The following is a 22,089-nucleotide window of genomic DNA, read 5'->3' on the forward strand; positions in this document are numbered from 1 at the left end:
GATAAAAATCAGAGTTCACCCCTCCACTGATGGACAGCTCTTTGATGCAAAGACTAAGCCTTAGTTCCCTTGGCGCCTTTGCTGCAGGTGGCGCAGCTGCACGCGGGTGGGCGTGCGGTGAGGCTCCCGCTCGGTTCGGCTCCTCTGTGTCCATCTCTGGCTTCAGAGCGAGTCTCTAAATTAGGGACACTTAGCTCTCCAGCGGCTCCTTCTCAAGTTGCTTTGACTCAACTTCCACGTGCATTCTAAGATGAGCTCATCGTTGTGTGAAGGAGACCCTGCCGGAACTCCCGCGTGGGACTGAACGCGCCCATCAAGGGAAAACAGACCCTGACAGGACGCAGCTCTTTGATTCTTTGAATTGTTTTCAGCGATACTTCGCGGTTCCCGCGTCCGTGTTCTTGTGCAGTCAGCATTCCACACATTCTGGGTAGTTGTGAATGGGGTTGCACCTTTGAATTTCATTCTCTAGTTGTTGCTTGAATGTGCAAATAGAGTGGACCTTGGTTTAGCGACCTCTCCTGACTTTGCGGAGTTGGCGTACCCGCTCTAGCAGTAGCTTTGTTCTACCCACACGCTCGTGTCACGTGTGACCACTACTTCACAGACTCCCTCCCACCTGTATGCGTTTCCTTTCTCTTTCCTGGTTCGGCACAGCGGCGACCACCTGTCCTGGCTGCGGGGACGGCGGGGCGGGGGGGGGGAAGCTTTCAGTCTGTCACATTCAGCATAATGTCAGCTTCAGTCTGTAGAGGCAAATGTCCTTTCCCGGCTTAGGGAAGCTCCTTTCCATTCCTAGTTTGCTGGTAGTTAAGTCAACAGTGTTTCATGTCATCGATGCTGCTGTTTTTGAGATGATTATGTTTTTATTTCTTTTTTAGATTTTTATTTTTATTTTTATTTTTTTTTAAAGATTTTATTTATTTTTCAGCGACAGAGGGAGAGCGAGCAAGCACAGGCAGACAGAGGCAGAGGGAGAAGCAGGCTCCCCGCCGAGCAAGGAGCCCGATGTGGGACTCGATCCCAGGACGCTGGGATCATGACCTGAGCCGAAGGCAGCCGCTTAACCAACTGAGCCACCCAGGCGTCCCTCTTTTTTAGATTTTTAAATGTTAAGTTAACCTTGCACTTCTGCACCAAATTTTACTTGTTTTTGATGTATTGCGGATTTTGTATATTGCTGGATTCAAATGGCTAATATTTGGTGAAGAGCTACTGGTCTGTCATTTTCTTTTCTTGTAATATTTCTGTCTTGTTTTTGTGTTGGGATAATGCTGGACTCATAAAATTGTTGTGAGGTCTCCTCTCCTGTGTTTCTGAAAGACTCTAAGATTGGTGTTGCTTCTTCCTTAAAAGTTTAGTAGAATTCACCAGGTACACCCTCCAGTTCTTTTTTTTTTTTTTTTTCTGAAAGATTTAAAATGTCAGATTGAACTGTTTTGTTTCTTCCTGTGTCCATCTGGACAGCTTGTGAATCTCAGGGAATGTGGCCGTACCACTTTTTATCAGTGTGAACGACTCACAGCCTTCTCCGTAGGGACAGTGACCATGTCCTTTCAGTCCTGGTATCCACAATTGTTGTTCCCTCTCCTTCAGCTAGTCTGACTAGAGGCTCATCAGTTTTGTGGGTCTTCTGTATCTGCTCGTTTTCTAGTTCTTTAATTTCTATTTTCATCATTTCCTTCCATTTATTTTGGTCTTAAGTAGTTCTTCTCTTTCTAGTTTTTAAAGGTGGATGCTTACATCAACAGTAATTAAACCTTTCATTTTTAATGTAAACGTTTGAAACTATAAATTTCCCTGTACTTCTTTAGTTGTTTTTTAAAATAAAACTTTTACATGGGGTGTTTTCCAATTCACTCAAAATATTTTCTAATTTTATTTGACTTGGGTTACTTAAAGGTGTGTCGTTTACTTACATCATCTATTGATGCTAGGATTATTGGATTATTTGTTTAGAAGTGTATTGCTAGGGACATCTGGCTGGCTCAGTCAGTGGAGCACGCGACTCTTGATCTGAGGTTTGTGATTTCAAGCCACCAAGGGTAGAGATTGCTTAAAAATAAGATCTTCAAAAAAAAAAAAAAAGAAAAAGAAAAAGAAAAAAAGCGTATTAATTTCCGAACAGTTATTTACAGTTATCTTTGTTAGATTTCTGATTTAGTTTGTGGTCAGACGACAATGAGACTTGCTAATGTCCCACCGCAGGCCTCCCCTGATGCACATCCCTGTAACTGGCCGGTCACGTTTCGGGTGTGTCCCGATTTTGTCTGTCGGCTGCTGATGCCCCCGACCACAAGCACGGCTTTGTCTGTCTCCTGTTGCTCTTCTCCGCCGTCAGGTTTTGCTCTGTGTGTTCCTAGAGGCCTGCGGGGTCAGGGTTCAAGGTGACGGGTCTGTCTTTTCTCTTTCTAAAGTTGGCTCTTCGTCCCTGGGAGCACCCTTGTTCTTGGGGCTGCTTAGTATGAATGAGGCTGCTCCAGCCTTCCCGACCAGTTTTCGTGGTGGATCACTTCTCTTTGCCTATTGTACCTACTTACCACGCCTGTCTGGTGGACGATGGAGACGTTGGTCTAAGTTCTCGGCCTGGGAATCGTCGTCTCTGCTCTTGATTCCCCGTCCGCACCTCCTTGCCCTCCTGTGGGCAGATCTCATCTGTGACGTGCATCGACCCCACTCAACCTTTTGTGGGGGCGGTATGGAGCAGGAGAACCTTCACACACGGAAACTCAGAACAACCCCACGAGCCGACTAGCATTATCCTCTTCCAGAAGACAGGAAAACTGGGTCCAGAGAATTTAAGTAATTTTCGCAGGGGCACGCGGATGGTGACAGAGCCGGGATCGGACCCCTGAGCCATCTGACTTCAAAGTTGCAGCCTGAAACCATCTCTCCACGGACTCTGGCGCTTCGAGTGCTCCATCACGGAGAAGCAGACCCAGAACAGCACGTGTGTGGGAGAATGCCAGGTCTCAGCCTGTAAAGCAGGGGACCCTGATATGTACGTCGCTGGTGACTAGAACCCTTACAAGTCTCCGGTCTTGAGCCCGTGGCTTTGCACTTATCGGTGTCTGCGACTGCATTTCCAGCAATGTCTCAGCAAAACCACACGTGTGTATGAACACACACATGTAAACACGCGCACACACACGCTCCTCTCCCCCGGAGCCCCTTCCTACCAATCTGTGCACACCTGCTTGTGTCCTCTCCCAGAAGAAAGGCTGCCTCGCCCCTGCCTCCACCTGCCGCTGACTGTGCCATCAGCAAGGGCCCTGGTTACCCCAAAGCCGGACGTTTCCCAGCTCCTGGTGCAGGGGCCCTCTCTTCCCTCAAACCCCTTCCTTGGTTCCTGGCACCCTCACCCGTGTTTGTTCTCTGGCTCCATCCATACTCCTCTGTCTCACGGTGGCGCCTCGGCATTCACTGAATGTGTACGGACGTCAGGTGCTGCACGCGCAGGACTGATGTGCCCGAAAACTCTCCCCAAGATGGATGCATGGAGCCCAGGGACAGCACCGCCAGAGCTGGGAGCCAAGGCTAGCCCCGTGACCCCGATGTGTCCCAAAGTCAGATAAAGGGGAGACGGCACGGTGAGCGCACACAGCCACGGAGCCGGAGCTCCAGACTGCGCGGCCCTTTACCAAGCCCAAGAGCCCGACGACCTGGAAACCGGGCCTCAGAGGCGCAGGACTAGATCCCGTGGCCGTAAGAGGGTCTGCCGTTCAGCTCAGGGTAGATCCAGTGGCCGCAAGAGGGTCTGCCGCTCAGCTCAGGCACTCAGGAAACCAGAAACAACTGTCCAATGCAGAAGCGCACACAGCAGTGTGCCCTGGGGAGGGGCGAGGGAGGCCACAGGGCTCGTGGCCTGTCTGCTTAGCCAGTTTCTCTGAGAGCAGGAGGGACACGGGACGGGAAGATGCGAGGGAGGGAGAACACTTCCCAGAACAGAGTTGGTGGGACAGCACCCAAAACTCTGGAAGAGAAGACTTCAAAAAAAAAAAAAAAAAGTTTTTAAAAAGATTTTATGGGGCGCCTGGGTGGCTCAGTGGGTTAAAGCCTCTGCCTTCAGCTCGGGTCATGATTCCAGGGTTCTGGGATCGAGCCCTGCATCAGGCTCTCTGCTCAGCGGGAAGCCTGCTTCCTTCTCTCTCTCTGCCTGCCTCCTCTCTGCCTACTTGTGATCTCTGTCAAATAAATTAAAAAAAAAAAAAAGATTTTATGTATTTGACAAAGAGACAACCAGAGGGGGAACACAAGCAGGGGGAGAGGGAGAGGGAGACACAGGCTTCCCGCCGAGCAGAGAGCCCAATTGTGGGGCTCGATCCCAGAACCCCGGGATCCTGACCCCAGCCGAAGGCAGACAGTTAACGATTGAGCCACCCACGCACCCTGGAAGACTTCAAAATTTGGGGGAAAAAATGCCCAACAGGTTGGTTACAAAATGGCAGTGGACTTTGGAGCTGGACACTTACAAAGCCTTCACAGTTCTTAGGAAACGGCTGGGGCCTAGAGTTTTCTCGGCAGTCCAGTCCCTGGAGCAGGAGACAGGCAGGGGTCCAGAACGAGCCTCCCCTAGGCGCTCGCTCTCAGGGTGTCGGGGTGGCAGGCAGGGCTGCGTGGGGCCCCGCCAGGCAAAGGTGGGTGCTCGGGACATGGCCCACCCCAGCGACAGGACAGGACGAGGCACATGTTTCGTCAGCAGAGCAAGCAGAGATGGCAGCAGAACACAAAGCCACCAGAGGCACGGTGACTGGGGTGGGGACTTGGAGTGCAGGGCATGTGGGCGGGAGCTGGGCGGTCTGGGCACCAAGTCCGGGTGCTGAGCCTTGGCTCTGGGGGGTCTGTGACACCACCACCGCCGGCAAGCATTCGGCATCCACACAAAACATGCCAGGTGTACTAACACACGTCAACGTACAAGTCTCCCGACCGAGCGCTCAGAAACTGGGAGTACGCCGTGGGGGGGACATCGCGGGCCTGACGTCCTCTAGTTCCTAGTAGATTCTCCTGAGAAACAGCAAATTCAGGGGTCAAGGAAATGGAGGTTCGGAAAATGACAGGAAGTAATGACTCGGCCACCGAGCTGGGGCCCATGACGGGGGCCGGTGGGGGCACCACTGTTTTTCTTAATTTGTCATTAATCTTACTTAGTGTTGTTTAGACAGAAACCCCGACAGTACAAAGGGTACGCGGTGCAGAGTCCACTCTGCTCTGTGCCTTGCCCCCCAGGACGCCGCTTGCACTCCCCGCCCTCACGCGCACACGGCCACGTGCCGGCGGACACGAGAGTGCTGTGACGCGACGGCGCCGGGGCGGGCGGCAGCACAGGGCGGGCAACTGCCTGGAACCGGAGGGGGTTGGGTTGAAGGTGCGGGCGACTCCGAAGCTGAGACATGCTTTGTAGGTTTGGAGACCGTGTCCGCACATCAGCACCGAGGGCCCGCCCGGTCGGCCACGCAGGGCTCCCCGCCACGGCTGCCAGGACGCCCCAAGCTGCGACCTCTGTCGGCCCGGCGCCCACATCGGCACCAGGCCTGGCTCTTCTGTTCCCGCGGGAGGAGCGGGAGGCAGGGGAGGCGGGCGGCGCACCTCCTTCTCTCTCTCCCCTGTGGGCAGCAGGGCGAGCGACTGGGGATGTTGGCCACAGGCCTGCGGGCAGCAGCCTTCCCATCCCCGTGGCTCCTCTCTCACCTCCACTGCCCCCCGGCTGTCCCCGGGCCCGGCTTTCCTGCAGCCCCGCACCTCTGGGCCCACCATCGCGGGCCCCTCGCCCTGGGCCTGGAGACGGGATAGGAGGCTTCCCTTCCACTCACTGCCTCCTGCAGGCCCGTCTCCCCACTCTGTGAACCCCGGCTTCTCGGAAGCACACACCTTCTGTCTAGGCCCCGGTCATCCCAGCCCTCCCACCTCCGTCCGCCCCTCCCTCTCCACCCAGACCCTTCCCGACACGCACAACTCCTCACCTGACTGCCCGGCTCCTGCTCACCTGGGCGGCACCCCCCCACCCCCCGGCTAGGACGCCTCTCTCCACGATGCTGCCCAAACCTCTGCGAGCTCTGAACCGGTACGCCTCAAAGTGACCCCTGGAGCCCACCCTGCCTCCTTTCTGGAAATCCCAGTGGGTGGGTGCTTGCCGCACCCATCTCCACCGCCGTCTGGCATTCCTCAAGCTCGCGCGGAGCAGACCCACCCTGACGCTGGCCCGTGCTCGTCCACCTCGGAGCCCTACCCGCGCCTCGCGGGCACACTGGTCCGCATGTGAACTTTCAGAAGGCCACGTGTCACTTGAGAAATGAACACATAACTTAATTCGCGGTTAGACTTTTTTCCAGTGAGAATTAGAAGAAAACGATCTCGTGCTTCCTCCTTATATTTATGGCCTCGTTTCTACTAACCCTTAAATCTCTGAGCTCCAGCACTTATTTCGGTGTCAAGGAGGGAAACCCAACTGTGGTTTTCTCGAGGTGGTGACTCCGCTCCTGCCCGACAACGCGGCCCTCATGCCGCTGTGCTCCCGTGCCTGCATTACTTACGGACTGCTCGGGGGCAGGAGGCCTCTGTGTGCCCGGAGCGTGTCCTCTCCTGACACGATGCCAGGATGGGTTTTCTCCTGCGACTCTGGGGTCCCCTGGTCTGTGTTCACAGGTAAGGCCGTGTCGCATGCTCAGACGATGCACAGACAAATGTGAGAGCAGCCTCTGGCCCCTTCTTCAGGCTTTCTCTCTGCTCCCACGTCATTTAAACACGCTTTTCCATTTCCCTGTTTGCCACTAGAAATTTCGTCATTGTTCTGTGGCTACTGAAAACATGCCTTTCCGTTGTATCTTGGCTTTCCTGCTAGTTTTGTGTTCTGATAAAAGCTTGTTCTTTTTTTTGGTCACCGATTTTTCTCTGGTTCTCTCAGATTTTCTGGGCTCACCGCCTCTCCAGTTTTGTGGCTCTTGCCCCCCACCCCCGCCTCCCGAACACCCTTTGTTGGGCCGCATTGGCCTTTCACTGCAACGACACCCTCGCCAACCCTGATTCGTGAGCGGACAGGACAGCTCCACTCCTGAGAGGGCGGCCCCGTCTACCCACTTCCGTGTTTCTCTGTCCACCGTCCTGGACGGGGACTTCGAGTTGCTTAACAGGAGAATGTGTCGTTTGCATACCGCTAGTTTTATTAATGTAATTTTAAGGCCAATTAAACTAATTTTATTCAGAGTTAAGTCTACATTAAATTACAAGATTAACAATTTCTAGAGACAATGAACGTAAAATTTAAGAAGTAGAAATCTATCTGGTCTCTTACAGACCATGTAGTATAGAACAGACAAATGAAAATTTACAAATATAGAAATAATGATACTTCAAGAGTGAGGATTTTCACATGGAAACCCATAAGATGTCGTATTTTAAACACGCATGTTTCAAAAAGGGAGAAATTTTTAATTATTTAGCACAAAATTAAATTATATAAACTTGGTATATCCCAGAAAATATTGCTTTAAACACTTATACCATGATCAAAATTCCTTTGGTAGCTTTTAATCAAAATGAAACATGCTATTATGTAAAATATAAAGTACTTTTAAATGTTACCAGAAAAGTATCTTTGTTACAGTTCCGGCACTAACATCGTTGTCCCCTGCTCAGCCTCACCTATATACACACAACGTGAAACCAGGTGCCAACAAAATCCTTTTAATCTTTTGTCAAAATAATCTCTGCTTCCAATAGCAAGACTTGAAGTCTCCTAGAAAACTTTTTACAGTGGCCCCAGCACAGAGTGCAACGGCTGTCCCCGTGCAGGGCTGTGAAACCAAACTTTATTCGAGCAATTAAATCAAACAGCAGCTCCCCCGTCGCAAAAACAGGGGCTGCTCAACGCAATCTGTACACACACAAACAACGTCCCCCAAGCCCCTGAACAGAAAATTCACAACAACTCAGTGGAAGAAGAACAAAGACGTGCGCGGGCTCCCGTGGCAGGCACGCCCGGCCCAGTGCTGTCCTGGCACACGAGAGAGGTCTCACGGAGAAACCTCGCTCTAGTCAGTCATTAGAGCGAAAACATATGGAAAATACAGGAAACAAACAGATGCCAGTTTTGGGTTGCATAATCCATGAGCCAGTGTCTGACACCGACCGCTTCCTCCTAATGCTCGCCCACGCAGGGCTCTCGTTTCTAACTAGGCGTCCTGTCAACCGCGAGAGCCTGCCTTCAGGAGTCCGCCTGAGCCCCCCCGCAGCTCGCAAATGCAGCCCAGAGGGTCTCTGCGCTGTGCATTCGTGATCACACACACGCACACACACACACAGGCCAAGCCAAACCTTCAGCTTCCTGCCACAAGAGCAACATCTCACAAAGGAAACTCTTTTAACCAACATCTTCTCGTCCAATCGCAAAATCAATCTGCATCCGAGCAACAGAAACGATTTGAACACCGAGAGAATAAGAGGAGAACTGGAGGGAAAGTTACATATGTCGTTTGCAAACCCATGAACTTTGTAAAGGGCGACCCAAGAATCATCTCTTTTCCTTCTAATCCCAGAGTCTCCGTGCTGGCTCCATGTCAGAAGTCCTGGAAACAGCACGGCAGTGCGTCACTGCGTCACTGCTCTGAAGGTACATTCTAGTGTCTTGCTGAGAGAAAGACACGTCAGGCCACATAGTGGTACTGATTCGGATTGTCCTTGTCTCTCTCCATATAGTCTCTGTCTATAAGAGATTCAATTCTCTTTTTCAAATCTCCAGGCTGAAAAAGAAAAACAAAACCCCTCCATTATAGCAGCATTCAATTTACAAACAAAGGGGACCAGAACACGCAGGAAGCACATGGTTACAAGCGAGTGCATGATTGTAGGAGATGTACGTATCCGTATGTCAACGGCGATTGTAAGCCAACTACAAAATGAACCCGGTGGAAGTCCCTGCGCTTCAAAGACAATGCTAACATTCTCCCTCGATCAAAGTGCTCCCCTGTGAATGGTCAGAGCAGGCCGTGAGGGGTCAAGGGAGACTGCGTTCTCGGCCAGCGCTCACTGACTCCCAAGCACGGCAGCCCCACTCTGGGGGCCACACGTTGCATTTGTTTGACGGGGAAATCCGACGTCGTCTCAGGGCACCTTCATCCTTCGTGAGGATGTGTCTCCCTAAGTCCCGTGCTGTGTGAGCGCGTCCTGGCCATCTATGCTCTGGGGGGGTGGGGGTGCCTCAGACTGCGAGTGCTCCTGTGCTGAAAGCAGACGACGGGCTTTGTGGCGAGGCTGCCTGGAAAGGGCACCCCCGGCTCTGCTGTGGCAGGAAGCACACCTGTGGCACATATGCACCAGCTTCCCCTGTGCAAGGGCACACGGTCCCTATCCAAGGCCTGACCACCTGTTCAGCAACAGATCGTACGTTCACAAGACAAGGGGCCGCTGCACACCTCGCCCCCCGTTCAGTCCTTTAACTGCGGGTCTCTCATCTGCAAAGGGGAACTGAAGCCCCACACTGCCGGAGGCAGGAAAGGACGGCGCCCGCAGCAGGGTCTCGTGACCGTGGAGAATGTGCCGTCTCCGGTGTGCACAGCAGCCCTGTGCCTGCCTGGGGAGACCCCTGCGGCCGCGTCGGCGTCTGCTCACTGAGCCGTCTAACTGGGCCCCTCGGAGAGGACAGAGTCGGCTGCTCCTGTACCAAACCAGATGGCACGGGATCAGGGAGCCTCCGCCCCCAGAGGAACACGGGGCCGGCCAGGCGCAGGCACTGGAAAGCCAGGTCTCAGGAGAATCCCGTATCTCTCCGGGTGGAGGCTCACGTTTTCAAGTTTTCCCTAATGCTTCCCTACCCGCTGGGACCCCACATACGCCCTGGACAGCTCTCAGTCCTGGACACGTGCACAGACTGAATGGTTCAGGGTCGACTTTCTTACGCACAGAAAGAAGGAGATATTATCAAAACAGAAAACGCTCTGGTGCTCGTCACTGCTGAGTGAATGAGCGTCTGTGGCATCTCCCTGGGCATAATCTGAAGAGCCACACCACTGAGAGACACTGTGGGGAGCTGCACCGCAGGCCCCCCTCCCCAGCAAGTGCGACATCCCTGCAGGGCGAGGGTTAGCGACCGCTCGTTCCTGCGACGGTGACGGACAGCATTTGGGATAAGGACTCTGCTGTCCTCACCGGCCGGTTTTTCGACACTTGGTGGACGCACAGGTGGGTTTGTGCAGAAACAATCCCCCGTGATGTGGACAAATGAGTCTATGGTGTTAAGAACGGAGCACGTCTTCCCGATGTTCAGCGTGACACGACACTTTTCATTAAGATAATATCCACTTACCTTTACTGGAAATTTCAGCTGATTGTACAGTTCAGAAACTAGAAGGTTATGACCAAGAGTCTTCCTCATCTTCATTATCCTGACGATAGCCGCATCGATCTGATACTGTCTGTCCTGGAACACGCGCTCCGTGGTGCTGACCTGCTCCTCTACCTGCACACGCGGACACATGACGGGTTACTTCAGAGTGTGGAGTTTGAGGAGAAACTTCCGATGCAAAGAAAGGCCAACCTTTGGGCAAATCCTGTTCTGGTACGCTAGCAAAACCTAGCTTCCCAAGGACAAGACGACGTCAGTACCAGACCTTCAAAAATAAAGTTACATTTCCCTCACAAAAAAGCTACAAAACACTGTATAAATCCTACATATTCTGGATTAGATCCAGTAGCACAGTAAAAACAGCACAACAGCTATCAGAGATCGCTCCAGAAATGTCAGCTTTGCTCATCATCCGGAAACCCACTACTGAAACTGAACATCTTCTTGATCTAAAACACACGTTAACATATAAGGAACAATTAAAAAAATAATAAAATAAAAACCTGGACAGGATAAAAAGTTGGGCGATGGACACTGGGGAGGGCGTGTGCTACGGTGAGTGCTATGAAGGGTGTTTAAGCCTGACGATTCACAGACCTGTACCCCTGGGGCCAATAATACATTATAAGTTAATTAAAAATAAAACAGAAAAAGTTATTTCAGAGGCTCTAGCTATGCACTAAGAGAATTTACTGAAGAGGAGCAGACACATGGTAATTCTTTGTAGATGAGCTATAAACCCAAAAACCCAAGAAAATCAACTGAAGAACGACTGAAGACCATGGGAATTCTGTAAAGGGGCTGGAAACAAGATAAAGACGCAAAGACGAAGGGTGTTCATGCGCACGTGCGGGCAGAATGTACACCAGTGTGAGGGCCGGCGCTGTACAGGCCCTGCCGGCCTGCAGTCCTCAGTGCCTCCCCCCGTCCTTCATGGGTGTGACCTGCCTCTCCAGGCCTCACCCAGCTCCGCTCTGCCTTTGGCAGGAAAGCCTTCCCTGACCCTCGGGACTAGACCGGCTTTCCTGGACTTCTCGGTCATGACTCTGACCTCAAGTCTAACAAGCTCACTGGTACGTAATCATCTAGCACCTGTTGGCTCAAAGTTCCCCGAGACAGACACTTGGTAAGAACGTGTTATTGTTAACAGATGAGTTCTCCGTGCTTCACAGAGGACGTGGCCCAGAGAAGGCGCTTGGTATTTGTAGAAAAATCCCATGAAGAGAAGAGATTTATATCCATATATATACAAACACAGATATAAATCAGACTTAATATGATGAAAATGAAAACTGGAAATTAATGTAATGCACTGATTAAAAAATGTATGTTCTTATTCAGAGGGTAAAATTACTCTCAAGCTCACTGGGAGAGTAAGTTTAGAGGAACAGGCACATTCATTAAAAGAATTGAGTGCTGGTCATAAAACAGATCAGTCAACGTCGTAGAACACAATTGAGAAACTGACCCATAATATGTAAACTTAATAAATAAAGAGAACAATTCAAATAAGTTGTCAAAGAATTGTATTTTCAATCCATAGTTTTAGAACAGGAAAAGTAGTTAGATTGCTTTTTGATATTAAAATAATTTCTACATCGCTCAAAGAAAAACTTAAATGTAAAAACTACCAGAAAAATACAAGTTATTATTTTTTAAATGTTGGGGTAAAGGTAGGTCTTTTTTCCTAGGCATGACCCCCCAGGTCAGAAACCACGAAGGCAAAGACTATACTTAAGAACTTAAAAACTACGATGTGGGGGGAAAAGAATCTCAGAAGACAAAACTGTCACAAATGCTAAAGGGTCAGTCTCTTTAATATACAAAGAACATTTACTAGTGAGAACAAATGCGCCGGCAAGTGTGCCAGTGACCTGAACAAGCGATTCCGTAGACAAAACACCAACGGCTCACCAGGAAACGGCCACACCGACAAAGTGCTGACAGGTCTCAGCCAGGAGGCTTTGCAAACACCGCACTGATTCACACAGCCTGTGGTCGTATTAGGTCTACTTTAAAGGATGAAGACTTGAGGATCAGAAAGGCTACAGAATTTGCATAAGCTACTGAGTGGCATAAGATGATCAAGTTCAAGCTAAGAGGGCAGGCACAACAGGGTGGGCAAAGGCAGGTGGAGGGAGGGCCAGCCCTCCTGCGAAGCTGGACACTGATCTGGTAAAAGTACTCCAGACTTCCATTTGGCAAAGGCTGGTCACACTAACAAAAGTACACATTCTTTGACCCTGTAATTCAACAGGAACAATTTTATTTTATTATTTTATTTTCTTAGATTTTAAAAATTTACTTATTTGACAGAGAGAGAAAGTGAGAGAGGGAGCACAAGCAGGGGGAGTGGAGGAGGGGGAAGCAGGCTCCCCGCTGAGCAGAGAGCCCGATGTGGGGCTCGATCCCAGGACCCTGAGATCATGGCCCGAGCTGAAGGCAGAGGCTTAACTGACTGAGCCACCCAGGTGCTCCCCAGGGCAATGATTTTACACTGAAGAAACAAACAGGCACAGAGGAATCTCTGTGCCAGGATGTTTCATGGAACGTTATTTCCAGTAGAGACGGAAGGAACTTAAATGCCTTTCAACACGGCTTTGTCAAGCTCCCACAGATTCACACAACCAACGACTCTGCTTCCATGAAAAACCAAGTCCTGACATGGAAAGAAGCCCATAATAAAGAGTAAAAACAGGTTACAAAATGCTATATACAAATGGCATATACAGAGTAATCCCATCAGAAAAAAGATTATCTATTTACATCACAGGAGAAAGCTGCACAAGTGCAAACAGAAGTGGCAGGAGAGGTTATCCCAAGGGGAGAAAGAGGACAGTTCCACTCTGAAATCTGCACTCTAAAATGGTACGCCTTTTAATCTATCAGAAATTCCTAATGTTAAAAAAGATGGATCAAAGGACATATGCATTTAAATCTTTAACAAGTATGTCAAATTGCCCTCTAAAAGCATCTTTCAAGACAAAAACATGAAGAGAATGCCTGTTTTCTCACATACTTGCCAACTCTGGATATTATCAAACTTTTAAACATTTCCTACATTGACAGATGAAAAGTGGAATATTACTTTAATTCCAATGAAAAACAATTACTGATGAGAATGAGTATCTTTTATATAGTTTACTGGCCTCTTGCGTTTCTTTCTGTGGGATCTCAACTTACTTCCAACTGGGCCCCCCCGGACGCCCGCAGGCAGGTGAAGCAGCCAGTGTCCCCGCCTGGGAAGCCCCCTGAGACCAACTGAAGCTGTCCTGACAGTCTGAGGCGACCTTGTGCCTTCACAAGGCCACTCCACTCACACACGCCCGGGGGCCACTGGACACCCCGTTCTGTACGTAGGAAGCAGGGGTGCCGCTGCCTTCCTGGCCTGCATGCGCGACAACAGCCCGGGGGCGTGAGGGCAGCCGCGTCAGGAAGGGCCTGAGGGCAGCGGCGCAGACCGTGCTCTGGACACGAGACAGCTGGTGTCCTGTCAACGCTCCAGACGCTGCACCTGCACAGACCGCAGCCGCCATGTCAGTGGGCCTGCGACACCACGACCCTCGGCACTTCCTCCCCAGGCCCTGGCTGAGGCTGAGGCTGAGGGGCGCTGGGCGCAAATAAAAAGGCAAGTGATGGGGTTTTGGACACGAGCTCTCGATGCTGACAGAATCCGGCCGGGGAAGATCTGTCACCGCACTCTCCTGGGGAGGGAAGATGACCTGCACGCGCTTGTCTCCCGTTCAGCCCGACCACGAATACCAAGTGAGCCGGCGCTAGAGAGGGCGCACGAGAAGGACCGCGAGCACCGGGCCCTCGCGAGGAAGCGCGTACGTACGGTTTCCTTCATCTGGATCTGGTTGATCTTGATCCGGAACAACTTGTGCTTGAACTCCCCGTTGAACGTGAACGTGTCCCCATCTTCCACCTCCTTGCCTTTGGGGCTCTTAATCAGAACTCGTGCTTTCCCACAGGCCAGGGACTGTAACGTCCTTCGCAGCTCGCTGTCCTCTGCGTGGGGAGAAAACCAGGCAGCGGCTGCCGTCAAAGGGAAGGAGGCAGCAGGAACAGAGGGAGCCGTGCCCTCAGTGTGGCCAGCAGAGCCCGAGCCCACATCCTCTCTTCCACGGACACAGGTTTTCACAACGAGGACATGCAGAAACCACGCGTTCATGCAGACAGTAGGACTCTTACCTATCCCCGTGGCCATTTTGATTTCTTCAAAGCTGAAGGCATCCCCTTCGTTGAACATGAGAAGCACCAGCGTCTGGAAGAGGGACACTTGGAACTCCTTCTTTCCCTGAAAGAACATGGGCACGGCGTGTGGGGAGCGGTCCGCACAATCTATGGAAAAGCTGAAAGGGTATCTTTTTTCTCTCAAACTGTATGGGGCGTGGGGCTAGGGAACTACTAACCAGCCACCAAACAGGCAGCAGCAACGGACTATACAAAAATAAAGAGACACTGGGCCTTGGACCTCACAGCATCTCCCGCTTCTATTCACCAAGTCCCCACGGCAGAGGCCTGCACGTGCACGCACGCGCTGAGCAGGCAGGGAGCACGCACGCACGCACGCTGTAGCACGCACACAGGGAGCGCCATGCGGAGGAGAGCTGCAGGGGTGTGGGGAAGGGTCAGCTGTGCAGAGGCAGGTCAGGGTATGTGTGATTTACACGTGTCGTGTATGTATGTTTGCCTCATCTACAGGGTACCATGCATTAGTACGTTGTAACAGCAGCAAAGCAGAACTTTTGTCAAGGTTTTGCTTGGCGTATACCATCAAATCTTATTTACAGAACTGAAGTCACCCAGTAACATGAAGGCACCGTTTTGTGACCGGTATGCGCTTTCCTCTCCTATCACGGTCCCTCTAATACTAGCACTGAAACAAACAGGCTTATTTCCTGCTCTGTGCAAACGTCCTGTTAAGAGGAATTTCCAGCACCCGCACTACTGTGACAAGGCCTGTGACGTCAGAGGCTGGAGAGGCTATGCCAACGGCCCTCCCAAACGCTCCCACGCTCCCACTAGTGAGAGGCGCTGCTCCTTGAAGTTTTAGCCTTGATCAAGTCTGCACTTAAAATGTGGTATTTTACTGCATTTTAATACGTAACCCTTCGACTCGCAGAGAAGTAGAACATATTTTCGTTGAACTCGATCTTCTTAGCCTTGCTTTCACGAGCCACCTCTATCCTTTGCTCTTTGGAAAGCACGGACGCTTCAGGGACTTGCGTGTCATCTTCGTGGAGGCCGTGCTCGTCTTCTGTGCTGTTCCAGTTCCGGTCCGTGTGCTGCCCAAGCCAGCCTCCCTTTGCTCCTTTTTCAGTTAGGTAAACGCTTTTCTATTTTTATTGATTTCTTATTGACGTTTATTGATTAGAGAATCAACCCTTCAAGTATTTCATTCTATCGACCCAGAAAAGCCAGTGCTGTTATACTGAACGATCTTTTGTTTGTTACTGAAGCTCAACCACAATTTAAAAAATGCTAGTAACTTTATAAAAAATAAGTGAACCAGACAAAGAACTTACTTCCTTAAACTCTGCTTTGAGAACAGCATGTCCCAGTGTCGTCTGCCACTGAAGTTTCCGACCACTGTGCTTTCCGAGATAAAACGTCTTAAATACTTCCTGAAGTTTAACCATCTGCCAAGTGCAGGAAAACAGCACATGTAATCGTCATCTAAGACCACGTACTGTGCAACTCACAGAGTTTTTGTAGGTTTTCTCAGCGCAATAGAAAGATCAGCTCTGTATTCTGACCGCCGTGGTTCCGGACTAACCTATGGCCCTTGGAGCTGTGCGCCATCGGCACACCGGGGTCTCCTCCCGCCGGCGATGCTGCCGGAAGTGGCACCTGATGGACACACAGGCCACGCTCGGCAGTGCCCACACTGTACACTGGGCTCCCCGGGCCAGTGGCAGAGACCGTCAGCACCACCGGGAACAGCCCCAGAGACGCTGGCCTCAGGCCCAGCGGCTGCACCAGCTCCTGGTGCTCCGCCCACACGCCCCGGCAGGGCGGGGCCGTGAGATGCCGGGGGGCCTGCTTGCGTATTCTGTCCTTACTTTCTGGGATTTCCCCGCACCTTCCAGACATTCTCCCAGTTCTTTATTGCTGTGACCTTGCTTCCAAGTTCCTGAGCCCCTCCTCCTTGTCCAGGTGTCCGTGCGGTCTACACCCGGCACCCCACTCTTCCTAACAGACAAGCTCTCTTACGTCCCCGACAGCATTTCCACATGTGCGTTCTGGGGTGCCAGACGCCCCCCGCCCTCTCTGTGCTCGGGTCCCTGGACGTCCCCCACTCTGCCCAGGACGGCCGAGTGCTGCTTCGGGCTTCAACTGGCGAGATGACCCTGACTGACAGCTCTGTGCACGGACGGCAGACGGCAGCCTCCCCTGCCCTCCACGACACTCGTCGCTTAGACCTCCGTGTCTGTCTCACGTCCGTCCTTCGGAGCCTTGCTCGGTTGGTCTCCCGCCCACCCCGGCCACCGTGGCACCTTCAGTTTCCGGCCCTCCGTGTCAGCCACTTGGCTCATTCCGTTGTCAGCGTCCTTGGCTGCTCCCAAGTTCTAAGGAGCAAGAGTGAAACCCTCCCGAGGCTAGCCTAGGTCCCCTCCGTCTGAACCGCTGACCGCGCCGGCCTCTCCTGGCCTCCTCCACTCGACTCGGTGCGCCACGCCATCCCCCCTCGGGCTTCCAGTGGGAACCCGCCACCACGCCCATCACCTGTGAGAACGCCTTCCTCACGGGTCTTCTCCTGCTGCTCTTGCCTCTGACAGCAGTCACAACGACTGCACAGGGAGCCCGGGGCAGGGCCGCACTGCCGCACGGCAGGCGTGAGGGAGTGAACCCGCCCTGCCTGCTCTCCTCCTGTGTGTTCCCTCCAGGTCACGACGCCCACCGGCCTTGTACCCGCGCGGCAAACCTGTCCTCACGCTTCGAAACTATCACCCACACCCGTTACCTGTCGTCAACATCAAATCCCAGACGTGACTGTCATTCTGTTTCTAAGTTTTCCAGCATGTATCTGAAAGGCAGCGACTCTGAGAACACACATCCGACGCCATACGACCCCCAGACAAAAAAGCCAGGACAGTGACACGCTTCTTAAAAACGTTTTCCCTGAGATTAACTCCTGACAGCAGCAAGAAGAGGGGGAGGACGGCGGCTAATTCTGGGTGATTACTGTGCGCCGGTTACAGCCCCAGGCTCCGAGCGGACCAAAGACCTCCCTGTGGGAGCTACGACCACAAAGGCCTCAGTGGAAAACATACGAGTGCATTTCCATGACCTTGGGCTGGCCAGAGCTCTTAGACAGGACACCAAAAAGTAACAACAGAGAAACAGATCAGACTCTATCAAAGTTCTAAAATTCTGTGCAAAAATCACTATTAAAAAAGGAAGAAGCTCACTCGATGGGAAGAGATCTGCGAGTCGCACACCTGGAAGAAGATGCAGTGTCCGAATAATACAGAACTCTGGCGATTTAGCAACAGGAAGGCAGGTGACACAGTGTCAAGACGGGCAAGGGACTCGCATAGACGGTCCTTCCCAGAGCGACAGTGACCAATGAGCACGTGAAGTGACACTGAACAGTGTCGTTACTCATTAGGGAGAAGCAGATCAAACCACAACGAGACGCTGCTTCTCTGCCGCTACAACAGCTAAATGACGAATGTGGACAAGGATGCGGCGATGCTGGAGGCCCGTGTGCCTCCGCCAGGAGTGGGAGCGGAGCGGCAGCCACTGCAGAAACTGGGGGATGACGGCCTTCACGTGAGCCAGCACTTCTGCTCCCAGGCGTGGACCGCAAATGAACTGAAAACGGGGACCCCGTATTTCCACACCCGTCACAACCACGACACCCGCAGCGGCCAAAAGCCAAAAGCAACTCAAGTATCCGTGGACAGACGGACAGATGGATGGACAATACGTGGTCTGTACGCACCCTGGAGTATCACTCAGCCCTAAAAAGGAAGGAGGCTTGATACAGGCTGCAGCATAGACGGGTCTTGAAAACAGGAAGCCAAGAGGAAGCAGCCCAACACGAAAGCCACAACGTGAGGTTCCGTTTACGTTAATACCAGAACAGGAGACCCAGAGACGGAGGGCTAGTGGGTGCCGAGGTCTGGGCTGGGGGAGGGTGGGGGGATGGGAGGGAGCACGACGGCTGCAGGCTCTGTCTGCAATGAACTAGAAGGTGTCCCCCAACTGTACAGCTTAAAGCCCTAAACTGTAGGTACACTTCACCTCCAATTGAGTTATTTACATTCATACTGTAGGCATATTTTCTAAAAAGGCAAAGTATGGCAAGCCTCAAACATCTCTTGCCAGGAAATGAAAAAGTACTAAAAAAACCACACAAGCACGTAGAAGGACAAAGGGCCTGTGAGAGGGCCAGCCAGACGCGCGCCAGCGTGAACGTCGAGGCAAGTAACCAGGGGTCCATTAGTTTGTACAGAGAAAGCCACTCCTCGTCAAGGTGCAAGTGGCTTCAGGCAGGAACTGCCCAGCAGGAGAGTCTGCGGGGAAAGAAGAGTATCATCTTCCCCCAGATTTTCAAAATTACAAAAGGAAACATACTAATCACAGTCGAGACACCAGCTAACACCGTAACCCAATGACAACGTGAACCCCACCAACAGAAGGGGGGGTGTCAATGGACAGCAGAGGCCTCCTGACGTAGCACCGAGCAAACCCGGGTGCGATTCTGGCTGGACAAGCATGGCCGGAATTGCATCACACGCCACACAGAGACAATTCACGAAAATGTGATCCTCAGGAAAGAAAGATGATGGTGCAGGGGTGACGGAGAAGGGAGGCCACAGCTAACTGGGCGGGGTCTGGACAAAACAGGACAGGGCTCCCCACGGGACAATCACTAGAGCAGTATCGGGGGTCTGACCCGGCAACGTGCCCGGGGAAGTGCCCACCGAGGTAGTAGGGGTAGGAGACCATCTCTGGCACGCGGCAGGAGCATGCCACCCTTCCACGTAGAGAGAAGGAGCGCTGGCGGCAGGGCTGGAGACACGGGAAGTTGCTTCTGGGGACACTTTGAACTATTCTTGCAAAGTCCGTCCAAATCTTCACTTACCTCAAAATAAGAAGCAAAAAATTCAGCAGCATCCCAAGAGGCACAGCCTGGTGGACCCACCCGGCCGGCCTGCTGCACACCGCGAGGGGGTGAGGGGGAAGCGAGGTTTGCTGCAGGAGGCTCCATTTGGGATATGACACACAGAGGCCCTGGAAAATGTGGGAACTGGGGAGGCAGGGGTTGCGTGGCGCCTACAAGCAGCTTTGGACACAGCCTCTGCACCTGCAGACATAGTCGCACCCCCCACAGGGCGGGGATGAGGAGGGGGAGGGGATGAGAGCCATCTGGGGTGCTGAGCCTGGGACGTCCGAGTGTGCCCAGGCCCAGGGATGCACAGGCTAGAGTCCGAGTGCCTGTGTGGGCTGAGAAGGGAGCTGAAGGGCTCTGGGAACGTCAGTGTCTAGAGCAGAGGCAGAGGAAAGGCAGAAGACAATGTGTAAACCGGTAGGACACCAGTACTTCAACAATAAATTAAAAACAATCTAAAAACTAAAACCACAAAGGCAACCAGTAGGGTGAGAAACAAGAAAATCCTGGAAGACATGGTCTTGGAAATAACACAAGCAGCCTTCAGAGGGACTGTTCCAACCTGGGCTCCCAGCTCCCGCAACTCCATGCCTTTTTGGGCCTTTCTAGAAGGTCCTCGTCCCTGCTCCTTTTACTTCCGGAACCACACCAGAAGCAGCCCTCTTCCATGTCACCTGGTATTAATAATTAACGGGGCCGACTTTAAGTTCCCGAGCTCAGGACCCTCCTTCCTACCTGCAAATCCCCAGCAGGCCCACAGCTGTGGCTAACCTACAGAGCCCTGAGCAGTGGTGCCCACGAGACCCGCCGTGTCGACCCTGGGACGGAAGGACAACCAGCGAGTACTACCTCCTAGCGCCTGTGCTGCTGCCTTCTCCCCGGTCAGCCAGGGGACAGAAGGAGCCACACAGGGACACAGGCAGTCCCTGAGCATCGCTGCTTTCCAGAGACTATAAGGACACTGGATCTTTGATGGTACAATTTAAAAATCCTCTCATTAAATATCTGGTGATAGACAACACGTCTGTGCCTGGCTGGCGTGCAGGATGTCTACTGCGCTTTGGTGGTGCTGATGTACGTACGAGCACAGGCAGACCCTCTCTCAGACACTCGCCTCTGGCGTCAAATGCACCTCCATGGGCGTGTACGTTGGCCAGTAGCCCATCGTAAGTATGTTCACGGTCAGATCTATGGAGCCTGGCTCGCTCTGGTTCTGCATGTACTGAAAACAAAACAAGATAAAGTAAGGATTGTAGAATATCATCAAAAACAACGAGTTCACGAAAAGGTAAACGGTGTAATTTTTGAAATGCAGCTCAACACGCGTTTGTACTGAGTCCTGAGGACACATTCCACGAAGCCACAGAACGCTTGTTCCAAAGTAACTTGAGACATTTTTCCTGCTTCTCTGGTGACGTTACCAACACGGAATGCTATTGCACTTGTTTAAGTCAATTTTTTGTTATGCATTTTTAGGGATTATTCTTCTTTCTCATTTTGAATTTAAGTAACTCAAACGCGTGAGACACGAGGTGTCGTTCTGAAGGCCGAGGGCCTGACACAACGTGGAGGGGGACCGCTTACGCACAGCTGTTCTACTTGAACGAAAACACAGCTTGCCTGCTTAAACTGGACCATGATGTCCTTGGAGAGCTCCATGTCCTTGAACATGCCTTCCAGCTTGCTGGTGAAAGCGGCGCCGCACTCTGGGGCACAAGCAGAGGGCGTGAGTGGCACCGGGCACAGGACACGGGTGCCACGGCGGACAGGCCTGGCCCCACACTTACCATGCTTTAGCTTGGACAACATCGATTTCTCAGCATCTACTGAGGCACTTTTCCCAACAAGAAGTCTTTTTGCCAAATCTTTTTTATAAAATGCTTCAAAGACATCTTTCCCTATTTGTAACCAAATGAGAACGACATAAGACAGACAGTTAACACGCAAACACTCCCTCCGACTGCGGGACGTCTAGGCGCTGGCTCTGCGGCTCTAACTCGGAAGCCTCCCGGGATACTGCCCCCAGAGAGCACGTGCACGGCCATCGACGGGCGGCCGTCCCTCTACCTCCTGTGCTAATGCGGAAGTGGAAATGTCTCGGGAAAGGCTTCGCCAGGAAAGACAGGGCCCCAGACAGAAGTCTGGACAGGGTAAGCTCCCCTCCATGCTGAGTGTTAACAGCCACAGCGTGGGGCGCGTCTCACCGTGGATGAACCTGAATATGATCATGACCTTGTCAAGAATCCTCTCCAGCTCCTCGTCCGTGGCTTCTTTGTTACCCGCTCTCAGTTTTGAATCAACATGCTTTGCTGTGAGATCAAGAGCTTAAATTATTTGAAGAACTGGTAACTTTCTAATCGTTAACTTCCATACACAAACAGCAGGTGGCAGCACTGGAACCTTTCCAAAATGACATTGTTAAGAGACAAAAGGCAGATAACCTGATTTTCTAAGATAAATACTCTCAAATCACGTGAGAATAAATACTTGAATCACATGCCTGGGCTCCACACCACCACCGCTGCAGAAACCGGAGTGACCTGCCTTTGAGACGCGGCATCCCTGAGGCCGCACGGACCCACCGCGGCCGGGGCTTGGCCAAGAGCTGAATATTTGTCTTTGG

General features: G+C 52.1%; 1 protein-coding gene across 1 annotated transcript in view; it reads right to left on the reverse strand.

The window, feature by feature from the left end:
• Positions 1-8,593: 8,593 nt before the first annotated feature.
• The window catches only part of CUL4A (cullin 4A), a 41,239-nt gene continuing 27,743 nt past the window's right edge, over positions 8,594-22,089 (reverse strand). The window contains exons 12-20 of the mRNA XM_032881009.1: positions 21,671-21,775; positions 21,254-21,364; positions 21,087-21,172; positions 20,581-20,688; positions 15,871-15,984; positions 14,534-14,639; positions 14,178-14,350; positions 10,301-10,453; positions 8,594-8,738 (exon numbers count right to left, since the gene is read on the reverse strand). Coding sequence (XP_032736900.1) covers positions 8,643-8,738; positions 10,301-10,453; positions 14,178-14,350; positions 14,534-14,639; positions 15,871-15,984; positions 20,581-20,688; positions 21,087-21,172; positions 21,254-21,364; positions 21,671-21,775 — 1,052 coding nt within the window. The 3' untranslated portion in view covers positions 8,594-8,642. The remainder of the gene's footprint in view (positions 8,739-10,300; positions 10,454-14,177; positions 14,351-14,533; positions 14,640-15,870; positions 15,985-20,580; positions 20,689-21,086; positions 21,173-21,253; positions 21,365-21,670; positions 21,776-22,089) is intronic.

This window comes from Lontra canadensis, unplaced genomic scaffold (genome assembly GCF_010015895.1).
Source record: "Lontra canadensis isolate GAN:19392208 unplaced genomic scaffold, GSC_riverotter_1.0 scaffold73, whole genome shotgun sequence".
Lineage (NCBI taxonomy): Eukaryota > Metazoa > Chordata > Mammalia > Carnivora > Mustelidae > Lontra > Lontra canadensis.